Source organism: Aethalodelphis obliquidens, unplaced genomic scaffold, assembly GCF_003676395.1.
Source record: "Aethalodelphis obliquidens isolate GAN/ISIS:26980383/991018 unplaced genomic scaffold, ASM367639v1 scaffold4, whole genome shotgun sequence".
NCBI classification, from domain to species: domain Eukaryota; kingdom Metazoa; phylum Chordata; class Mammalia; order Artiodactyla; family Delphinidae; genus Aethalodelphis; species Aethalodelphis obliquidens.
The window spans coordinates 82654521-82675579 of record NW_020837948.1 but is presented as its reverse complement, the minus strand read 5'-3'; the positions used below and the strand labels follow the sequence as shown (position 1 = coordinate 82675579).

At 41.1% G+C, this 21059-nt stretch overlaps 1 protein-coding gene across 2 annotated transcripts in view; it reads right to left on the bottom strand.

The window, feature by feature from the left end:
- The window catches only part of OXCT1 (3-oxoacid CoA-transferase 1), a 143206-nt gene extending 129079 nt beyond the window's left edge, over positions 1 to 14127 (bottom strand). The window contains exons 1-3 of one of the 2 annotated variants that reach the window (XM_027101194.1): positions 13956 to 14127; positions 9921 to 10029; positions 724 to 814 (exon numbers count right to left, since the gene is read on the bottom strand). In XM_027101194.1, the coding sequence (XP_026956995.1) occupies positions 724 to 814; positions 9921 to 10029; positions 13956 to 14033 (278 nt within the window). In that variant the 5' untranslated portion in view covers positions 14034 to 14127. Of the gene's footprint in view, positions 1 to 723; positions 815 to 9920; positions 10030 to 13540; positions 13914 to 13955 lie in introns of those variants that run through there. The other variant, XM_027101195.1, reaches the window with a different exon arrangement.
- Positions 14128 to 21059: the final 6932 nt, after the last annotated feature.

Here is a 21059-nt window from a genome sequence, read left to right as displayed (position 1 = left end):
AGTTTTGTTTCCTAAATAATCTGTGCTATTTCTTCTAAATTGCATTTATGATAACAGACTAAACTAACTGCCAATTCGGTTAATTTCTTTAATTTTTAAGATCTTTAAAGTCTTTCATTATTAAAAGAGAGCTGACAATTTACCATTTTGCACAAAAATAGCTTTTTCCTTGATAACTAAATATATCTTAATATGCAGGCCATTCATCATTAAAATGTTATGGCTCATCTTTGACCATTTTGATATGTGAGCTTACTGGCTTAAGTGCCAGCTGCATACCCTCCTCCTTTTACCAAGACCAGCAACATTTGTAATGATTGACGGTATTCTTTATGTATCATCTAGGGTAAGGGCATAACCAAAAGAAGACTTGAAACAGATTTCAAACGGATGTCCATCTTCCTTTATAAATAAAGATCTACAATAACATACAACATAAAGGAACCTCTTTAAATTTTAAAATGAAGGACTCAATGTGAACATACTTTTTTTTTTCATTGCAGGATCTTGGTTTCCCTGATCAAACCCATGCCCCCTGCAGTGGAAGCGCGGAGTCTTAACCACTGGACTGTGGCGGAAATCCCAATTAACATTATCTTTTGATCCTCGAGCATACTGCTCTTGTCAATAGGGAAATTTTTCATTTCACTGATAGACTTCATTTCAGTATCATGAAGGACTGTCATTTCTTTCAAGTCAATTGTTTTAAAAATGCACGCTTACCCTGCATTGTTGCTGACTGCAGTTAGTCCTTTTACTCCAGTCTTTAGCAAAGCTCCTATAAGATTCTCTGGAATTCCACATAACCCAAAACCTATAATAAGCCAAAAAGATAAACAATTTGTGTAGAGGGTAATGTTCTTTTAGGGAATGTATGTGTCATTCTTTTTAATAAAAAAGAAAATATACCAACACATTATTAGACCTACTAAGCAAAATGCACAGGCATATCTCAGCAACTTAATAAATACACAATAAAAAGATCAAATTCCTGGTGCCAGGAATTTGAGGGGAGGGGGGAGATGAATACACAGAGTACATAAGTTTTTATGAGCAGTGACATACTTTGTATGACATTATAATGATGGATATATGTCATTATACTTTTGTCCAAACCCATAGAACATGCAACACTATTCACTTCGTTAAAGTGAAACTTAAGATGAACTGTGAACTTGTTGATTATGATGTGCCAAGGCAGTTCATCCCTGGCTTAAGAAAAAAAAAAAGCTACCACTCTTGATAATAGCTATGCATGTGTGGGGAGGCGGGTCATGGGGAATTTCTGTACCTTCCTGTCCATTTTGTTGTAAACCTAAAACTGCTTAAAAAAAAGTCTCAAAAAAAAAAAAAGAATTAACACTCAGGATAGACATTTTTGGCAAAACTTCTGTTTCACTTATATATGTACACATGTTTTATATGTGTGTGTGTTTGTTGGATTGTGATGTAAAATGTGTCTTTTAGATCAAAAAAGTTGGCAGGCCACGTTGGTTAAGTCTACTGGCAAATAAAAGCACAAATTAACATGAGAAAAGATAAAATAAATAGTCATACAGCTGTATCCAAATGTTTTACATCGTTATATAGTACCAGACATCACTGTCAAGTCTTGATTCATAAGTATAGGGCCAAGTGCAACATGCTAATACGGCTACACGTTGTTCTTCTTGCACTTAACTACATATCTATTATTTTCCCACTTTAAAATTGAACCTTTGTACAGTCACTTTTTCAAGCATGTTTCTTTTATATGCCTGAGTTGATTTTGCAGATCTAGAAGCCTAAGCCAATGACTCATTTCCTTACATCTTCCACAATTCCTCAAATGGTATTGGGTCTAAAGTCCAATGACTGCTGAGTTGAATGAATGAATGAATGAAGAGCAGGCTTAAAAATAAGCCTTGATTTTTGTGACCAAGGCCAAGAAATCCAAAGAAATGTACATTATAAGAATCAGGATAGAGAGAGGGGGAAGATGACAGAAGAGTAAGACGCGGGGATCACCTTCCGCCCCACAGATACATCAGAAATACTTCTACACGTGGAACAACTGCTACAGAACACCTACTGAACGCTAGAGGAAGACCTCAGACCTCCCAAAAGGCAAGAAACTCCCCACGTACCTGGGTAGGGCAAAACAAAAAAGAAAAAACAGAGACAAAGAATAGGGACGGGCCCTGCACCAGTGGGAGGGACCAGTGAAGGAGGAAAGGTTTCCACACACTAGAAGCCCCTTCGCGGGCGGAGACTGCGGGTGGCGGAGGAGGGGAGCTTCAGGGCCGCGGAGGAGAGCACAGCCACAGGGTTGCGGAGGGAAAAGCAGGGAGATACCTGCACAGAGGATCGGTGGCGACCAGCATTAACCATACTGAGAGGCTAGTCTGCGCAACACCGGGGTGCGCGGGTCTGGGAGCTGAGGCTCGGGCTTCGGTAGGATCAGTGTGAACACAGCTTGAAGGGGTTAGTGCACCATGGCTAGACAGGAGGGAGTCTGGGAAAAAGTCTGGACCTGCCGAAGAGGCAAGAGACTTTTTCTTCCCTCTTTGTTTCCTGGTGCTCAAGGAGAGGGGATTAAGAGAGCTGCTTAAAGGAGATCCAGAGACGGGCGCGAACCGCGGCTAACAGAGCAGACCCCAGAGAAGGGCATGAGACGCTAAGGCTGCTGCTACCACCACCAAGAAGCCTGTGTGCGAGCACAGGTCACTATCCACACATCCCTTCCGGGAAGCCTGTGCAGCCCGCCACTGTCAGGGTCCCAGGATCCAGGGACAACTTCCCCGCGAGAATGCACGGCGCGCCTCAGGCTGGTGCAACGTCACGCCGGCCTCTGCCGCTGCAGGCTTGCCCCGCACTCCGTGGCCCTCTCTCCCACGGGCCTGAGTGAGCCAGAGCCCCCGAGTCAGCGGTTCCTTTAACCCCATCCTGTCTGAGCGAAGAACAGAAGCCCTCTGGCGACCTACACGCAGAAGCGGGGCCAAATCCAAAGCTGAACCGCGGGAGCTTTGCAAACAAAGAAGAGAAAGGGAAATCTCTCCCAGCAGCCTCAGGAGCAGTGGATTAAATCTCCACAATCAACTTGATGTACCTTGCATCTGAGGAATACCTGAATACACAAGAAATCATCCCAAATTGCGGAGGTGGACTTTGAGAGCAAGATTTATTATTTTTTCCCCTTTTCCTCTTTTTGTGAGTGTCTGCTTCTGTGGGAGATTTTGTCTGTATAGCTTTGCTTTCACCATTTCTCCTAGGGTTCTATACGTCCGTTTTTCTTTGGTTTTTTTTTTTTTTTTTACTTAAAAAATTTCTTTTTCCTAATACTTTTTTATTTAATAACTTTATTTTATTTTACCTTACTTTATTTTCTTTTAGCCTCTTTCTTTCTTTCTAATTTTTCTCCCTTTTATTCTGAGCCACGTGGATGAAAGGGTCTTGGTGCTGCAGCCAGGAGGCAGTGCTGGGCCTCTGAGGTGGGAGAGCCAACTTCAGGACACTAGTCCACAAGAGACCTCCCAGCTCCACATAATATCAAACAGCGAAAATCTCCCAGAGATCTCCATCTCAACACCAACACCCAGCTTCACTCAACGACCAGAAAGCTACGGTGCTGGACACCCTAGGCCAAACAACTAGCAAGACAAGAACACAACCCCACCCATTAGCAGAGAGGCTGCCTAAAATAATAATAAGGCCACAGACACCCCAAAACACACCACCGGACGTGGACCTGCCCACCAGAAAGACAAGATCCAGCCTTATCTACCAGAACACAGGCACTAGTCCCCTCCACCAGGAAGCCTACACAACCTACTGAACAAACTTAAGCCACTGGGGACAGACAACAAAAACAATGGGAACTATGAACCTGCAACCTGCAAAAAGGAGACCCCAAACACAGTAAGATAAGCAAAATGAGAAGACAGAAAAACACACAGCAGATGAAGGAGCAAGATAAAAACCCACCAGACGGAACAAAAGAAGAGGAAATAGGCAGTCTACCTGAAAAAGAATTCAGAATAATGATAGTAAAGATGATCCAAAATCTTGGAAATAGAATAGACAAAATGCAAGAAACTTTTAACAAGGACATAGAAGAACTAAAGATGAAACAAGCAACGATGAACAACACAATAAATGAAATTCAAAATACTCTGGAAGGGATCAATAGCAGAATAACTGAGGCAGAAGAACGGATAAGTGACCTGGAATATAAAACAGTGGAAATAACTACTGCAGAGCAGAATAAAGAAAAAATAATGAAAAGATCTGAGGACAGTCTCAGAGACCGCTGGGACAACAATGAATGCACCAACATTCGAATTATAGGGGTTCCAGAAGAAGAAGAGAAAAAGAAAGGGACTGAGAAAATATTTGAAGAGATTATAGTTGAAAACTTCCCTAATATGGGAAAGGAAATAGTTAATCAAGTCCAGGAAGCACAGAGAGTCCAATACAGGATAAATCCAAGGAGAAACATGCCAAGACACATATTAATCAAACTGTCAAAAATTAAATACAAAGAAAACATATTAAAATCAGCAAGGGAAAAACAAAAAATAACACACAAGGGAATCTCCATAAGGTTAACTGCTGATCTTTCAGCAGAAACTCTGCAAGACAGAAGGGACTGGCAGGACATATTTAAAGTGATGAAGGAGAAAAAACTACAACCAAGATTACTCTACCCAGCAAGGATCTCATTCAGTTTTGATGGAGAAATTAAACCTTTACAGAAAAGCAAAAGCTGAGAGAGTTCAGCACCACCAAACCAGCTTTTTAACAAATGCTAAAGGACCTTCTCTAGACAAGAAACACAAGAGAAGGAAAAGACCTATAATAACAAACCCAAAACAATTAAGAAAATGGGAATGGGAACATACATATCAATAATTACCTTAACGTAAATGGATTAAATGCTCCCACCAAAAGACACAGACTGGCTGAATGGATACAAAACCAAGACCCGTATAGATGTTGTCTACAGAAGACCCACTTCAGACCTAGGGACACGTACAGACTGAAAGTGAGGGGATGGAAAAAGATATTCCATGCAAATGGAAACCAAAAGAAAGCTGGAGTAGCAAATCTCATATCAGACAAAATAGACTTTAAAATAAAGACTATTAGAAGAGACAAAGAAGCACACTACATAATGATCAAGGGATCGATCCAAGAAGAAGATATAAGAATTGTAAATATTTATGCACCCAACACAGGAGCACTTCAATACATAAGGCAAATACTAACAGCCATAAAAGGGGAAATCGACAGTAACACACTCATAGTAGGGGACTTTAACACTCCACTTTCACCAATGGACAGATCATCCAAAATGAAACTAAATAAGGAAACACAAGCTTTAAATGATACATTAAACAAGATGGACTTAATTGATATATATAGGACATTCCATCCAAAAACAACAGAATACACATTTTTCTCAAGTGCTCATGGAACATTCTCCAGGATAGATCATATCTTGGGTCACAAATCAAGCCTTGGTAAATTTAAGAAAATTGAAACTGTATCAAGTATCTTTTCTGACCACAACGCTATGAGACTAGATATCAATTACAGGAAAAGATCTGTAAAAAATACAAACACATGGAGGCTAAACAATACACTACTTAATAACGAAGTGATCACTGAAGAAATCAAAAAGGAAATAAAAAAAATACCAAGAGGGCTTCCCTGGTGGCGCTGTGGTTGAGAGTCCGCCTGCCGATGCAGGGGACGTGGGTTCGTGCCCCGGTCTGGGAAGATCCCACATGCCACGGAGCTGCTGGGCCTGCGCGTCCGGAGCCTATGCTCTGCAACGGGAGAGGCCCGCGTAACGCAAAAAAAAAAAAAAAAAAAAAAAATACCAAGAAACAAATGACAATGAACGCATGACGACCCAAAACCTATGGGATGCAGCAAAAGCAGTTCTAAGAGGGAAGTTTATAGCAATACAATGCTACCTTAAGAAACAGCAAACATCTCGAATAAACAACCTAACCTTGCACATAAAGCAATTAGAGAAAGAAGAACAAATAAACCCCAAAGTTAGCAGAATGAAAGAAATCATAAAAATAAGATCAGAAATAAACGAAAAAGAAATGAAGGAAGCAATAGCAAAGATCAATAAAAATAAAAGCTGGTTCTTTGAGAAGATAAATAAAATTGATAAACCATTAGCCAGACTCATCTAGAAAAAAACAGAGAAGACTCAAATCAATAGAATTTGAAATGAAAAAGGAGAAGTAACAATTGACACTGCAGAAATACAAAGGATCATAAGAGATTACTACAAGCAACTCTATGCCAATAAAATGGACAACCTGGAAGAAATGGACAAATACTTAGAAATGCATAACCTTCCGAGACTGAATCAGGAAGAAATAGAAAATATGAACAGACCAATCACAAGCACTGAAATTGAAACTGTGAGTAAAAATCTTCCAACAGACAAAAGCCCAGGATCAGATGGCTTCACAGGCGAATTCTACCAAACATTTAGAGAAGAGCTAACACCTATCCTTCTCAAACTCTTCCAAAATATAGCAGAGGGAGGAACACTCCCAAACTCATTCTACGAGGCCACCATCACCCTGATACCAAAACCAGACAAGGATGTCACAAAGAAAGAAAACTACAGGCCTATATCACTGATGAACATAGATGCAAAAATCCTCAACAAAATACTAGCAAACAGAATCCAACAGCACATTAAAAGGATCATACACCATGATCAAGTGGGGTTTATTCCAGGAATGCAAGGATTCTTCAATATACGCAAACCAATCAACATGATACACCATATTAACAAATTGAAGGAGAAAAACCCTATGGTCATCTCAATAGATGCAGAGAAAACTTTCAACAAAATTTAACACCCATTTATGATTAAAAACCCTGCAGAAAGTAGGCATAGAGGGAACTTTCCTCAACATAATAAAGGCCATATATGACAAACGTACAGCCAACATCGTCCTCAATGGTGAAAAACTGAAAGCATTTCCACTAAGATCAGGAACGAGACAAGGTTGCCCACTCTCACCTCTCTTATTCCACATAGTTTTGGAAGTTTTAGCCACAGCAATCAGAGAAGAAAAGGAAATAAAAGGAATCCAAATCGGAAAAGAAGAAGTAAAGCTGTCACTGTTTGCAGATGACATGATACTATACATAGAGAATCCTAAAGATGCTACCAGAAAACTACTAGAGCTAATCAGTGAATTTGGTAAAGTATCAGGATACAAAATTAATGCACAGAAATCTCTGGCATTCCTATACACTAATGATGAAAAATCTGAAAGTGAAATCAAGAAAACACTCCCATTTACCCTTGCAACAAAAAGAATAAAATATCTAGGAATAGGGGCTTCTCTGGTGGCGCAGTGGTTGGGAGTCCGCCTGCCGATGCAGGGGACACGGGTTCGTGCCCCGGTCCGGGAGGATCCTGTGTGCCAACAGAACAGCTGGGCCCGTGAGCCGTGGCCGTTGGCCCTGTGCGTATGGAGCCTGTGCTTCTGCAATGGGAGGGGCTGTGACAGTGAGAGGCCCGTGTACCGCAAAAAAAAAAAAAAAAAAATCTACGAATAAACCCACGTACGGAGGCAAAAGACCTGTATGCAGAAAATTATAAGACACTGATGAAAGAAATTAAAGATGATACAAATAGATGGAGAGATATACCATGTTCTTCGATTGGAAGAATCAACATTGTGAAAATGTCTCTACTACCCAAAGCAATCTACAGATTCAATGCAATCCCTACCAAATTACCACTGGCATTTTTCACAGAACTACAACAAAAAATTTCACAATTCGTATGGAAACACAAAAGACTCCGAATAGCCAAAGCAATCTTGAGAAAGAAAAACGGAGCTGGAGGAATCATGCTCCCTGACTTCAGACTAAGCTACAGTAATCAAGACAGTATGGTACTGGCACAAAAACAGAAAGACAGATCAATGGAACAGGCTAGAAAGCCCAGAGATACACCCACGCACATATGGTCACCTTATCTTTGATAAAGGAGGCAGGAATGTACAGTGGAGAAAGGACAGCCTCTTCAGTAAGTGGTGCTGGGAAAACTGGACAGGTACATATAAAAGTATGAGATTAGATCACTCCCTAATACGATACACAAAAATAAGCTCAAAATGGATTAAAGACCTAAATGTAAGGCCAGAAACTATCAAACTCTTAGAGGAAAACATAGGCAGAACACTCTAGGACATAAATCACAGCAAGATCCTTTTTGACCCACCTCCTAGAGAAATGGAAATAAAAACAATAATAAACAAATGGGACCTAATGAAACTTCAAAGCTTTTGCACAGCAAAGGGAACCATAAACAAGACCAAAAGACAACCCTCAGAATGGGAGAAAATATTTGCAAATGAAGCAACTGACAAAGGATTAATTTCCAAAATTTACAAGCAGCTCATGCAGCTCAATAACAAAAAAACAAAATGGGCAGAAGACCTAAATAGACATTTCTCCAAAGAAGATATACAGACTGGCAACAAACACATGAAAGAATGCTCAACATCATTAATCATTAGAGAAATGCAAATCAAAACTACAATGAGATATCATCTCACACCAGTCAGAATGGCCATCATCAAAAAATCGAGAAACAATAAATGCTGGAGAGGGTGTGGAGAAAAGGGAACACTCTTGCACTGCTGGTGGGAATGTGAATTGGTACAGCCACTATGGAGAACAGTATGGAGGTTCCTTAAAAAACTACAAATAGAACTACCATATGACCCAGCAATCCCACTACTGGGCATATACCCTGAGAAAGCCATAATTCAAAAAGAGTCATGTACCAAAATGTTCATTGCAGCTCTATTTACAATAGCCAGGAGATGGAAACAACCTAAGTGTCCATCATTGGATGAATGGATAAAGAAGCTGTACCACATATATACAATGGAATATTACTCAGCCATAAAAAGAAACGAAATCGAGCTATTTGTAATGAGGTGGATGGACCTATAGTCTGTCATACAGAGCAAAGTCAGTCAGAAAGAGAAAGGCAAATACCGTATGCTAACACATATATATGGAATTTAAGAAAAAAAAATGTCATGAAGAACCTAGGGGTAAAACAGGAATAAAGACACAGACCTACTAGAGAATGGACTTGAGGACACGGGGAGGGGGAAGGGTAAGCTGTGACAAACTGAGAGAGTGGCATGGACATATATACACTACCAAATGTAAAACAGATAGCTAGTGGGAAGCAGCCGCATAACACAGGGAGATCAGCTAGGTGGTTTGTGACCACCTAGAGGGGTGGGATAGGGAGGGTGGGAGGGAGGGAGACACAAGAGGCAAGAGATATGGGAACATATGTACATGTATAACTGATTCACTTTGTTATAAAGCAGAAACTAACACACCATTGTAAAGCAATTATGAGTGTGAGAGAGTGGTGCTAAAAGATATTCTAAACAAAGAGAAGCAAAGACCTTGGGAGACTCACTAATAGATAGAGGCATATGTGCTCTCAAACTCATAAAATGAGGAGAAGCAAAAAAAGTGACTAGCTGTGGGCTGATGAGATCAATGAATTCCCAAGAATCTACGGATTTTTCAAAACTACTAATAAGATACCACCATTTAAGGCATCAGCTTTTCAAAATAATAGAAAAAGAAACACAAAAGGAAAGAAAAGGTAAACCTTGCTGAGCTTTCAGGAAGGGGACACTAATAAAAAATAGATAATATGTAATTAATAAATAAAAATAAGATAATGAATAAATAAGTAATAAAATAATTGGCATTTCCAATATTTGGCATTTATTAACTAAGCAAGAAAATAATTGGCATTTCTAATATACATACTTTGCCATTGTAATTTCCCTGCTTTGCTAAAAACATAAGGCTGTTACCATAAAAAGAAAAACAATACTATTACTCACCACCAACCAGTACTGTTGCACCATCAGGGACGTCTTTTACCGCTTCCACTGGATCCATATAAAATTTGGTATGGCGACGTGTGCTGGTTGAAAAGTAGCAAACACATCCCTAAAACATTAAAAAACATTTTTAAGTGAATAAACATTTGGAAACATGCGTTCGCTTTCCATGTATAGCGATGTATTCAATTTTTATCTATACAATTTCACTAGCTCATCTTTGAAAGAGTTGGGCTGTAAGTAGTTCATCTTAGGAGTAGGATGGACATACTCTATCCACAGATTATCACCAGAATCCCCTTATGATCAATATCTTTTATTATATAAGGAAAACTCTGTGTCATTTGCGGCCCCTCGGAAGAGTGAAAGAAAGTAGATAACCTGTACACTGGGACTCAAATTCACAATATCGGTGTCATCAAGCATCAATTTCTGATAGCAACACAACCAACAAATATTTACTGTGACAAAATTTATGTGCCAAGTTCTGCACTATTTATTTCAATCTATCGATAGTAAGGATTAAGACACAACTGTTGCTCTCAATACTACAAATACTACATATTTGGACCCTGATCCAATCTTGGGTGTCAAAGAATGCCTCCTGAAAGGACAAGTAAAGAACAGCACAACAAAAAACTCATTCCCCTAAGGGGCCTGAAGTTTATGGATGCTGGAGAAAAGTAGCAAACTGTTATCTGCAAGAGAGGCATGGTTAGTCTTACCCCAGTGTACTATTTGTTGCAAATCAGGCTATCTAGCGAGCATTCACCATCAGTTTTAAACTGTCTCCCTCTTTACACTTCGTCTACAATATGGACAGGAAAAAATAATAAAGTCGATTGTGTTGTAATCAATCACTCATACTCAACATCCTCTCTCCTTTATTCTCATTATATAGTCAACCTAAAAAGAGAGGGGGTAGAGAGAATGACACCTGACTCCTGAGATGCTGTCCCTTAACCAGCCCAACGAGGTTGTAAACTCACATCCATGAGGTTGTAAACTCACATCCACGGCCTATCAGTCTCCCAGACAGAGAACCCGAGGGGGTCCTTTTAGCAGCAAAAACGAGCTCTGTCATTCTTTTCTTCCTCCAAAAACTCCTTTCATAAAAAGTGTCAATTAATACAAAAGAAAATTTAAGAGAACTATACTGAAAGTCAAATGAGACCTGCAAAGGTATAGGTTGCCCAAATGACCTTCGTCCTTTTAAATTTCAACCTTGGTCAAGGTCAGATGAGGAGCTTGGTATACACTGGCATACTGCCCAAACACGGGGGAAGTAAGTAGAGGCGGGGATAGAAAGGAAAGGGCTTGAGTTACAGCTTTCTCCTCTTCCCTACCCTCAAGTAGCAAGGAGTTATTTGATTCTGTCTTAACACACACATACACACAAAAACATATTTTTAATCTTAGAAATTAAAAGTTTGATAGTCTGAATAAGTAGGTTGAGAAATTGAATATTTCCTGCCATATTAGTAAACAAAGAATGTCACCATCACCAGCGATTGCAAGCCCTCCAATGTGAGCTGATGAGCCCTGAAAAAACTCAGGGCTGAAAAGAATACCTACCATCTAGCAGCCATCAGATTGCCGCCACTCCCTGCAGGGAGCCCTGAGGAAACTCAGGATGTAAAAATACAGGCCCCAGACAGGTGCATATCAAAGGAGTGATTTCAGTGAGCCCAGACTCTTGCATCTTCCCATACAGAGAAAAAAAGGGCTAAATTCCTTAACTTGAGATATCTGGTTTTCTTTATTTAACAACAATCTTTTGACGTTCCCAATTACCTGCTCTTTGTAGCAAAACTTCTAAATATCCTGGCCCCTCCCCTGGACTCCTCCGAGCAGTTTCAGAGTTATCTGAAATGCTGTCTCCTGGGCTGCAGTCCTCATTTTGCCCGAAATAAAACTTAACTCGCAACTCTCACATTGTGCATATATATATATTTTTTAAGTCAACAGTCTATTTTAGTCGAAGTCAATGGCAATGGCTCTGAAAGTGCAGTCCTCAGACCTGAAGCATTATCAACTGGGAACTTATTAATGCAGAGTACGGGGCTCCAGCCAGGACTTACTAAATCAGAAATTCTGGGGATGAACACAGCAATCTATTTAATAAAGCCTCCAGGTAATTCTGATGCAAACTCAAGTTTGAAAGACATGTTTATCATAAATAAAAAAGAAAAAAACCTATCTCATTTTACCTGTTGGGTATGTTTAGCAGAAAAATTCTCAAGGTTACCACATAAGTTTCCCACAGCGTTCTCTCATCCACCTATGAAACGTGTTGAATGTCTATTCTATGCAGGGTAGTGTGTAATGTTGAGAGAGACAGAGAATGCGGCATACAATATGGTCTCTGCAAATTTCATCTGGTTATGAAGACAATGTACACACATTCAAAAAGTTAAACAAGTACACAAGTGTCACAGTTAACGCAAGCAGGAGGTAAGGATTTAAGGGCTAAATAAGCAGTAAGAGCCCTAAGTGCCAAGCACCGAAGGAACACAGGGAAGCTGGAGTTGGACCTATGATAAACCTGAAAGGAGAGATGAGATACAGAAAACCCCGTAATTTGTAGCTCGGCCATCTAAGAAGAGGTTTGCTGGGTTTCGGGAATAGTTTAACAATATACTGAAGAAAATGAGTAAGTTACACTTAGGTAAATAAGTAACTGTCAAAAGAAGGAATGATATTGACCTTGGCCCAAGGATATCGCTGTGTCCTGATTTGCATTAGTTTCAGCGCCCACAGCAATCTGACTGAAGGTCAAGTTCCCTTTTAATAATGCTTTACATATCCAAAGCTATCTGCAATTATCAAAATGCTTCCTAAGAAGCATTTATGAGTAAACCGGTCCAGGTCTAAATCATCCTAGCACTTACCTACGGGGCTTGGTGGCCCCTCTGCGTTCACCGCTCTCAGAGAGTGGACGTGGGGAAGAAGGGAGAGCAATGGGACGGGGCAGGAGTTCCCTGTGAGTACTCAAGTGTGCAAGGCACGCTTTTAAGCTCGGAACTATTATTCAAAACGCTAAGTAAAAACATCACTTTTCCTTGTCTCTTCCAAGGAAAAGGCTCCCGTGGTGATGGACGTAGCCAAGGTAAGCCACCCTCCAAGACTCAGAGCTCTGGTCCTACCCGAGGACTCGGAATAGGAACCGCACCGGGACGTGGGCTTACAGGCGGGCACAGAGCATGGGGCAAAAAAAGACCACACATCAGCCAACAATCGCGGCGCGAATGCCTCAAGATACTACCACTCGTAACATGTTTGCAGTGAAGGCGGAACAAGGTTTGCAAAAGGCTTTGAGATCGGAAATCCGGAGGAGCCTTGGAAGAAGGGGCGCCGGTGCCCAAAGCCCGCGCTCTAGCCACCGCCTATCCTCTACAGGCTCCTCCGCGTGGGGAGGTAAAAAACGCCCAGGCAAGGGCTCCAGTCCGGGTTCCCCGTCCCACCGCAGAGGTGCGGCGCAGCCCTATCCGGGAGGTGGGGCGCAGCGTCCCATCCCCTTGGCGGTGAACGCAAGCCGACCCCTGGCTAGCGCAGCGCTGGGTTCCGGGCCTCTAGAGGCGCCCCTGCCCCGAGATCCCCAAATCGGAGCGCAAACCTACCAGCTACAGCCGTCGCCCCTTGCCCCCTTTAAACAAGCGAACCCTCCTCGTCCCGTTTAGGCCGCCAGAGCCCCTTCCCAGAAGGCTGCCAAGGAAGCGGAGACGCGTGCCGGGAAGGACGCGAGCGAGCCCCGAAGGGCGCGGCGACGCTGCCAGGCGTCCTCCTGCCCCTCAGCCTCTCTGCGCGCTTCTTTGCCTCGTTTCGCCCCATCGGGAAAGCAGGTGCAGAACCAAGCCAAGGAGGCCATGCGGCAGAGCGGCCAGGCAAGGAAGGCGTCGTCGTGTCTCGGGGCCCTGGATGCCGGCTCCCGGACTGGAGCGGGTGCGTACGGGCAGAGGAGAAAACGCTGGCACCACTCGGGGTTTCGTCCGCACTCGTTCGACACGCGGCCTTGCTCTTCACCCGCACTTTTACCTTGGACCAGGCGCCCCCGGGGCGGCGGGCGGAGGGGCAGAACCGCAGGCGGGAGGAGAGGCGTGTGAGTGCCGCCATGGTTGGGCTGGGGGGTAGTCGCAGGCCGGGCCGAAGCAAGCGAGTGAGTGTGTCAGCAGGCGCGGCCCGGGCCTCCGCGTCACCGAACGGGAGGAAGAGAAAGGCGCGCAGGGGGCGGGCTGCAGGCTCGAACGCGCTTCTGTGACGTCCTGGGACCTCCGGGGCCGGGCTCCGGCTGACGGAGAAGAGATGCTGGGAGGGGCCGGCGGCCGGGGCGGATCGCGGGTAAAGTGCCGTTCCGGCCGCGCTCGGATGCTTCCTCGCGTCGGGCGTATTCCAGACCGTCGTGTTGCGCGCCTTTGCCGCCGCAGCTCCTCGGCTTTGAGCTATCGCGGGTATCTGTCTATACATACCAAGGTCAGGGATAAACCTTGGCCTAGCGTTCGGGCGGCGCAGGAGGGCCTCTCCCGGAGCTCGCTGCTTTTTCATGTCAGTGTCTGGCGCCTGTGTGGGCTGCAAAGGGGTACCTGCCTGGAGGCCCACCGCCTCTCTTTCCCCCGTCTGGACAGCGTTCCCACGTCTTCCATTTCTCAGTCCCCTCTCCTCACACCTGTCCCTGGCTTGTGTAGAGTTAAGTTTGCTCTGAGAACCTGCCACGAGCCATATTCCTTGAAGTGTGATCAGACAGGCCTGGTCAAGATTGTCCCTGGTCAGGAAGGCAAGATTAGGACTGAGCCTCTGGGACCTGATTTTAGCACACCTTCTTTTCCATCCCTATCATCCAAGTCTGCATTTTTCAGGATCTTTCTGGCACTGGAGTCCCAGAAACCCCAGATATTACTCAGCAGATGCAAACATACAGCTGTGTATCCCTTTGACTGACCTGAGACAAGTTTCATAACTTTCCTAAGCCTGTGTCCTTATCTGCAAATTAAAATTGCTTATAATACTCAGAACTGTCCTGAAGATTACATGAGGTAATTCATGCAAAGCTTCTGGCCCCATTTATAAACACTCAATAAATCTTAGGCGTTACTCTAAGTTTCTTCAAGTTGGCAGTGGTGCATTGATATGACACATACATTCAATGAAAGTCTAATTTCTTCAGAACCGTCTATGTGCTTAGCAGCTGAGTGGAAGGACCAAGTGGAAAATCAGTAAACATTTTATTTGATTAAGGGCTGACCATGTCCTGGGAATGTGGCTGTTGGTTTTTGAAGCAAAGCTAACACGAAAATTAAATGAGCCCTTAGCTTCCTTAGCAAGTATACTGAGACGGTGGACAGTCAGTCCAGTTTAAATTGTTTCTATAAAAGCACTGCCCTTTCATGATATTCTTTTTAACTCCGAATTTCTTTTTTTCCTGTGAATACTATATATATATTTTTTTACATCTTTATTGGAGTATAATTGCTTTACATTGTTGTGTTAGTATAATTTTAATTAAAGTCATTGAGAGAACAAAATACCAAGTTAGACTGTCCAATGACATAAGGAGAAATTAACTTCACAATGCTCTCTATTTTCAACACATTTTAAGAACTTGGATAGAGGGGAAATTTAGGTATTAGAACTAAAGTCCCATTTCTAGTCCTAATACAACATATAGGGTAGCTGGCAGAATGTGAAAAAGCTAAACTTCACAACTGGGTCTGCTTTTCCACTTTCACCCTTCCAGAGGACACATGAAATGGAAAACAGCATTGGCAACTGTGTCAAACTGCGGTCATATGACTCACTCTTCTTGGCTGGTCTCACTCTGTTGCTCCTGGCTGAGGAAAAGACACATATTTTTAGTCTTATACTCTATGTGACTCTTAAATCTCATGAAAAAAATCAGCCTCATTACTCAACGGTCAAAACACACTATTATTTTTTGGTGACTCTATGACTCCATTTTGTACTTTTTAAATAAAATATGAGAATCTTCAGCTTGAACAAATTATAGAAAAGTTTTTCTGTCGGATTTTCCTTCTGGTTCCACAACCATTTCAATTTTAATCTCTGTAAAATCTACTTTTTAAAAACATCTGGAACTCTACTCGATACTCTGTAATGACCTGTTTGGGAAAAGAATCTATAAAAGAGTGGATATATGTATAATATATGTACAACTGATTCACTTTGCTGTACACCTGAAACTAACACAACATTGTGAATTAACTATACTCCAATAAAAACTATTTAAAAATAAAAGTAAAAAAACCCAAAAATATCCAAATTTTTCTGAACTAGTAAGAATAGCTCCCCTTTGTTTTAGGGGCAGTTTGTGACAGATATATATCATATTCTGGAAACTTTTCTTCAAGTAATATTGTAGAGTTTAACTTCCACATTCTTAAAACTTGGGAGAGGAATTTCCCTGGTGGTCCAGTGGTTAAGAATCCATCTTGCAGTGCAGAGGACGCGGGTTTGATCCCTGATTCGGGGAACTAAGATCCCACATACCGCAGGGCAACTAAGCCCACCTGCCGCAACTGCTGAGCCAGCGCCTCACAACCAGAGAGACTGCGTGCTGCAAACTACAGAGCCCACACGCTCTGGAACCCGCACACTGCAACTAAGACCCGATGTTGCAGAAAATTAATTGATTGATTGATTTAAAAAAAAAAACTTGGGAGAATTGAATTGAATTCAAAGCCCTTAAACAAAAAGTCTGATTTTAGACAGGCAATAGGAAAGTTTATTTTGTATTATGTTATTATATATATTATATTGCATATATTATTTTAACATATTTTTTAAATTTCAAGATCGAAAAAAAAAAAAAATTTCAAGATCGATTTTATTGCAGCCAAAACAGTAGCATTAACTGTACACAATAAACTCTTATGTACATACATATTTTAAGTTATGGGGTTAAAGTTTATTTTGGCAGACAGCGTTAAACAAAATTAAAGTTGCACACATTAGTAACATAAGTCAACATCCTTAATTTGGTGTAAGCGTGAACACATTTTCTTGCTTTCCTGTGTTCTGCTAAATCATCATAACTTAAACTGCTTTATAAAACTGATATGCTGAAATTTAGAGTTTTTGCTTATGCTGTAATTGATATATTATGTGATATATATATATATTCCCCTCCCTTTCTATCAAATGAATGAAAACAATGTGTCAGAGTTGGTTAGACTGTAAGTTGTCATTCTCTGTTTGAGGGATTTTTATTTAAATTCTCCTAAAATATGCGGTAACATCCTTTCTAATTACTGAAAGATAGGACATTCTGCCATCACAGTTGGAGTATTCAGACTGATAATCAGGGGCTTTAAAACTTGTTTTCAAAACCAGTTGTTTGACTGGTTTAGCTAGTAATTGTAGTCTTTAAGTAGGTCATTTGAATCTTAAAAAAAATATATGGGGCTTCCTGGTAGGGCAGTGGTTGAGAGTCCGCCTGCCGATGCAGGGGACACGGGTTCCTGCCCCGGTCCGGGAAGATCCCACATGCCGCAGAGTGGCTGGGCCCGTGAGCCATGGCTGCTGAGCCTGCGCGTCCGGAGCCTGTGCTCCACAACGGGAGAGGCCACAACAGTGAGAGGCCCAGGTACCACACACACACACACACACAAAATATATATATATATATGTGTGTGTGTGTGTGTGTGCTTCATTTTATACAATGATCCTTTAATATATGGAAAACAAATCCATTCAGACAATTTTCCTCTAGTAGATTTGAAAGACATAGATATGAAATTTTACAAATTTATAAATACAAGTATTGTTTTATGCAAATCATTATTCCCTAGTTTACCTTTTTTGTAAGCTTCTTATTTTCGTAGATTCTTTGAAATAGTGTTTTTTAATTAACTAATGTGTACTAATATTTGTTCAATGGATAAAAAATGAATTTTGCTTAAAGTGTAGTTTTTTCTTAGGAAAAAATGGTAAACAACTAAATGCATGCGATGGTTGGAGAAGGCTCAACTACTGGAATGAAAGTGAAAATTATGTTAAAGTGCAAAGGAAACTCAAAAGAGCAAAACACACCAGAGGTATCTTGCATGCATTGAAGTCTGATCATGTCACTTCTGCTTAAAAAATTTCAGTGGTTTTCCCCATTGCCTTTAAGATCCAAAGTCCACACTTCTTAACTTGGCATAGAAGCGTATCATCTCTTTTGGTTTTCCTCTCACCTGTATATCCCCTTTATACAGTATTCCAAACTGTATTTGCCTCTTGATTTTCACAGGATGAGTCCGCACAACTCAGAATCAAATATTGATAGCAGAGTAGTAAAGAACGTGGACTCTGTAGCTAGACTGCCTGTGTTCAAATCTCAGCTCTGCTGTTCCCTAGCCATGTGGCCTCCTCTGGTCAATAGTTAAGGAGAGCTGCAGAACTGCAAAATGAAAGGTCATGTCTGGACCAGTATCTGCTTGTACTACTCTGGTGTTAAAAGTTTATACCTTGTAAACGTATATATTTCTCAGATACTTTCTATATTTTCATAAACTGGGAAACATCAGACAGGATTCAAACCCTGTACTCTATGGTGTTAAAGACTATTTATGCCTCCTTCTTTATGGGATATCTTTGAATCTGACCCCACCTCCCCAATTTTACTCATTCTGCCCTAGTGCAGGACTTCAATTTCAGTTTCTCTCACCTGGATTATTGCAGCTGCTTCCCAAATGAAGTACTATTCTCCCCTAAAGGTAACCACTTTTTAAATTATCATTTCAAACACAGATGTGATCTTCTCATATGCTTTCCTAAAACGCTTTGAGAAATCCTCGTAGGCTGCAAGTTAAAGTTCAATATCCAATTATAGCCAAGATCTTTCTAAACCATCACACCTTAAGAGCTTTGCAGAAGTGAAACCATATAACTCAGATTGGGACTTGAACCCACGGGCTTTTAATTGTGATCACACACCTGGTCTTAGGACTTAATGAAGCTCAGGTTCTTGATGTCTTGTCACAGAAAGAATTCAGTGAGAGACAAAGCGATAGGTAAGAAGTGGATTTATTTAGAGAGAAACACACTCCACGGATGGAGTGTAGGCCATCTCAGAAGGTGAGAGGCCCCAAAGTATGGGGTGGGTTAGTTTTCATGGGCTGGGTAATTTCATAGGCTAATGAGTGGGAAGATCATTCCAACTATTTTGGGGGAGGGATGAGGATTTCCAGGAATTGGGCCACCACTCACTTTTTAACCTCTTACAGTTGGTCTCTGAACTGTCTTGGCACTGGTGGGTGTGTCATTTAGATGCTAATGTATTACAATGAGGCTCAAGGTCCACTGGAAGTCCAATCTTCTGCCATCAGGACCTAGTTGGTTCTAACCAGTTTTTGTCATGTCCTACGACTATGTCATTCTTTGAAAGGTTGTGCCCCGCCCCCTTCCCTCCTGTTTCAGAAGTACTTCAGGGGTTCCACAAACATTGAATCTTGAAATTAAATTTTAAATCATATTTTAACTTTTCTGTCAATTCTAACATAGTAGCATATACACTCAATTGTGGTATAACTCTGATTTTAACATATTAAAGATTACAAGATCATGCAGTTAGGAGGCAGAACTCAGAATGATATATGGCAAAGATGGTTTTTTTAATTAGTGGAAAAAGATGAAGTAGTCCCTGAACTGGGTTAGGAAAATTTGCTGTAAATTTAGAAAAAATATAGATTGCTATATCTCAGCATATGTATAAAATACAACACAGGTTGATTGAATTACTAAATACATTTTAAAAGACTATTATACTGAGACAGGAAGGAAGGGGGCAGGACACAACCATTAAAAGAATGCCACAGCCATTGAGGATATGACATAAACTGGTTAGAACCAACTAGGCCCAAGATGGTGGAAGATTCAACTTCCCATAGACTTTGAGCCTCATTTATACGCTTATTGTAATATATTAGCATGCTAAATGACACGCCCACAGACACCCTGACAGTTCAGAGGCCTACCTAGAGGTTAAAAAGTGGGCAGTGGCCCAATTCATGGAAATCCCCTCCCCGTCCCCAAAATAGTTGGAATAACTCCCCCACTCCTTGGCATTTGAAATTACCCAGCCCATAAAAACTAACCACCCCCTCACCTCAGGGCCCCTCTCACCTTCTGAGATGGACCACATTCTGTCTGTCGAATGTATATCTCTCTAAATAAACTCCCTTTCACTTTACTATGGCTCACTCTTGAGTTCTTTCCTGCATGAAGCCAAGGATGCTCACTTGGCGGCCCATCCCAAACTCGAGCCCAAGGGGGCCCGAGACCTGGGACATGACTATTCTCTCACATCCCCTTCTGGAACACTGCCACCACTAAAAGGTAAAAACTTTAAGTATGTGTTTCGGATAATAGTAAAAGGCAGAATTCAATGTGTACTATATAATGATCACAGTCATGTGTTAAATATTTTTGCATAAGGCTCAAAACTGAAAAGGACCACCCAAAAAATGAGAAAAAAAAAATGTGATGAGGGCAGGACTTTAGGTATTTTCTCTCATTGTTTAAATATTTTAAAACTTTTAATTAACTCTTAAAAGTACTATATATATATAGTTTTAGTGTGAGAGTTTAAAATATATTGAATTTAAAATACATTTCAGTATCTCAAAGAGATATTTTTACACCTGTGTTCATTGCAGCATTATTCACAATAGCCAAGATGTGGAAGCAACCTAATGTCCATCCACATATAAATAGATAAAGAAAATGTGGTATAGAAATGTCAGTAATCAGAAAAACAAATAGCAAGCTAATGTGTAAATTTGGGGGGGGGGAATAAAAAGAACATTTCCCGTTACATGTAGAGGGGGAAAGAAAAAAAGACCCCTAATTCCACATATTTTGTAGAAGATCCTAAAAACAAGTTAAAGTGATGACATCATTTCAAAGAACAATAAGCTTTATGCCAACTCACCATCACAAAACATAGACCTGCTATATAGAAAGAAAATATTATGTGATTGAAATCTAAAAGTGACTTGTGTCTATCTTGTGTCTATCAGGCCGACAGAATACACCAGCAAATTATTTCTTTTATGGTTATACCCTGTAAGAGTTAATGCAGAAATGTCTCAGGAATTATGTAAATTTATATATATATGCATATATATACACATATATATATAA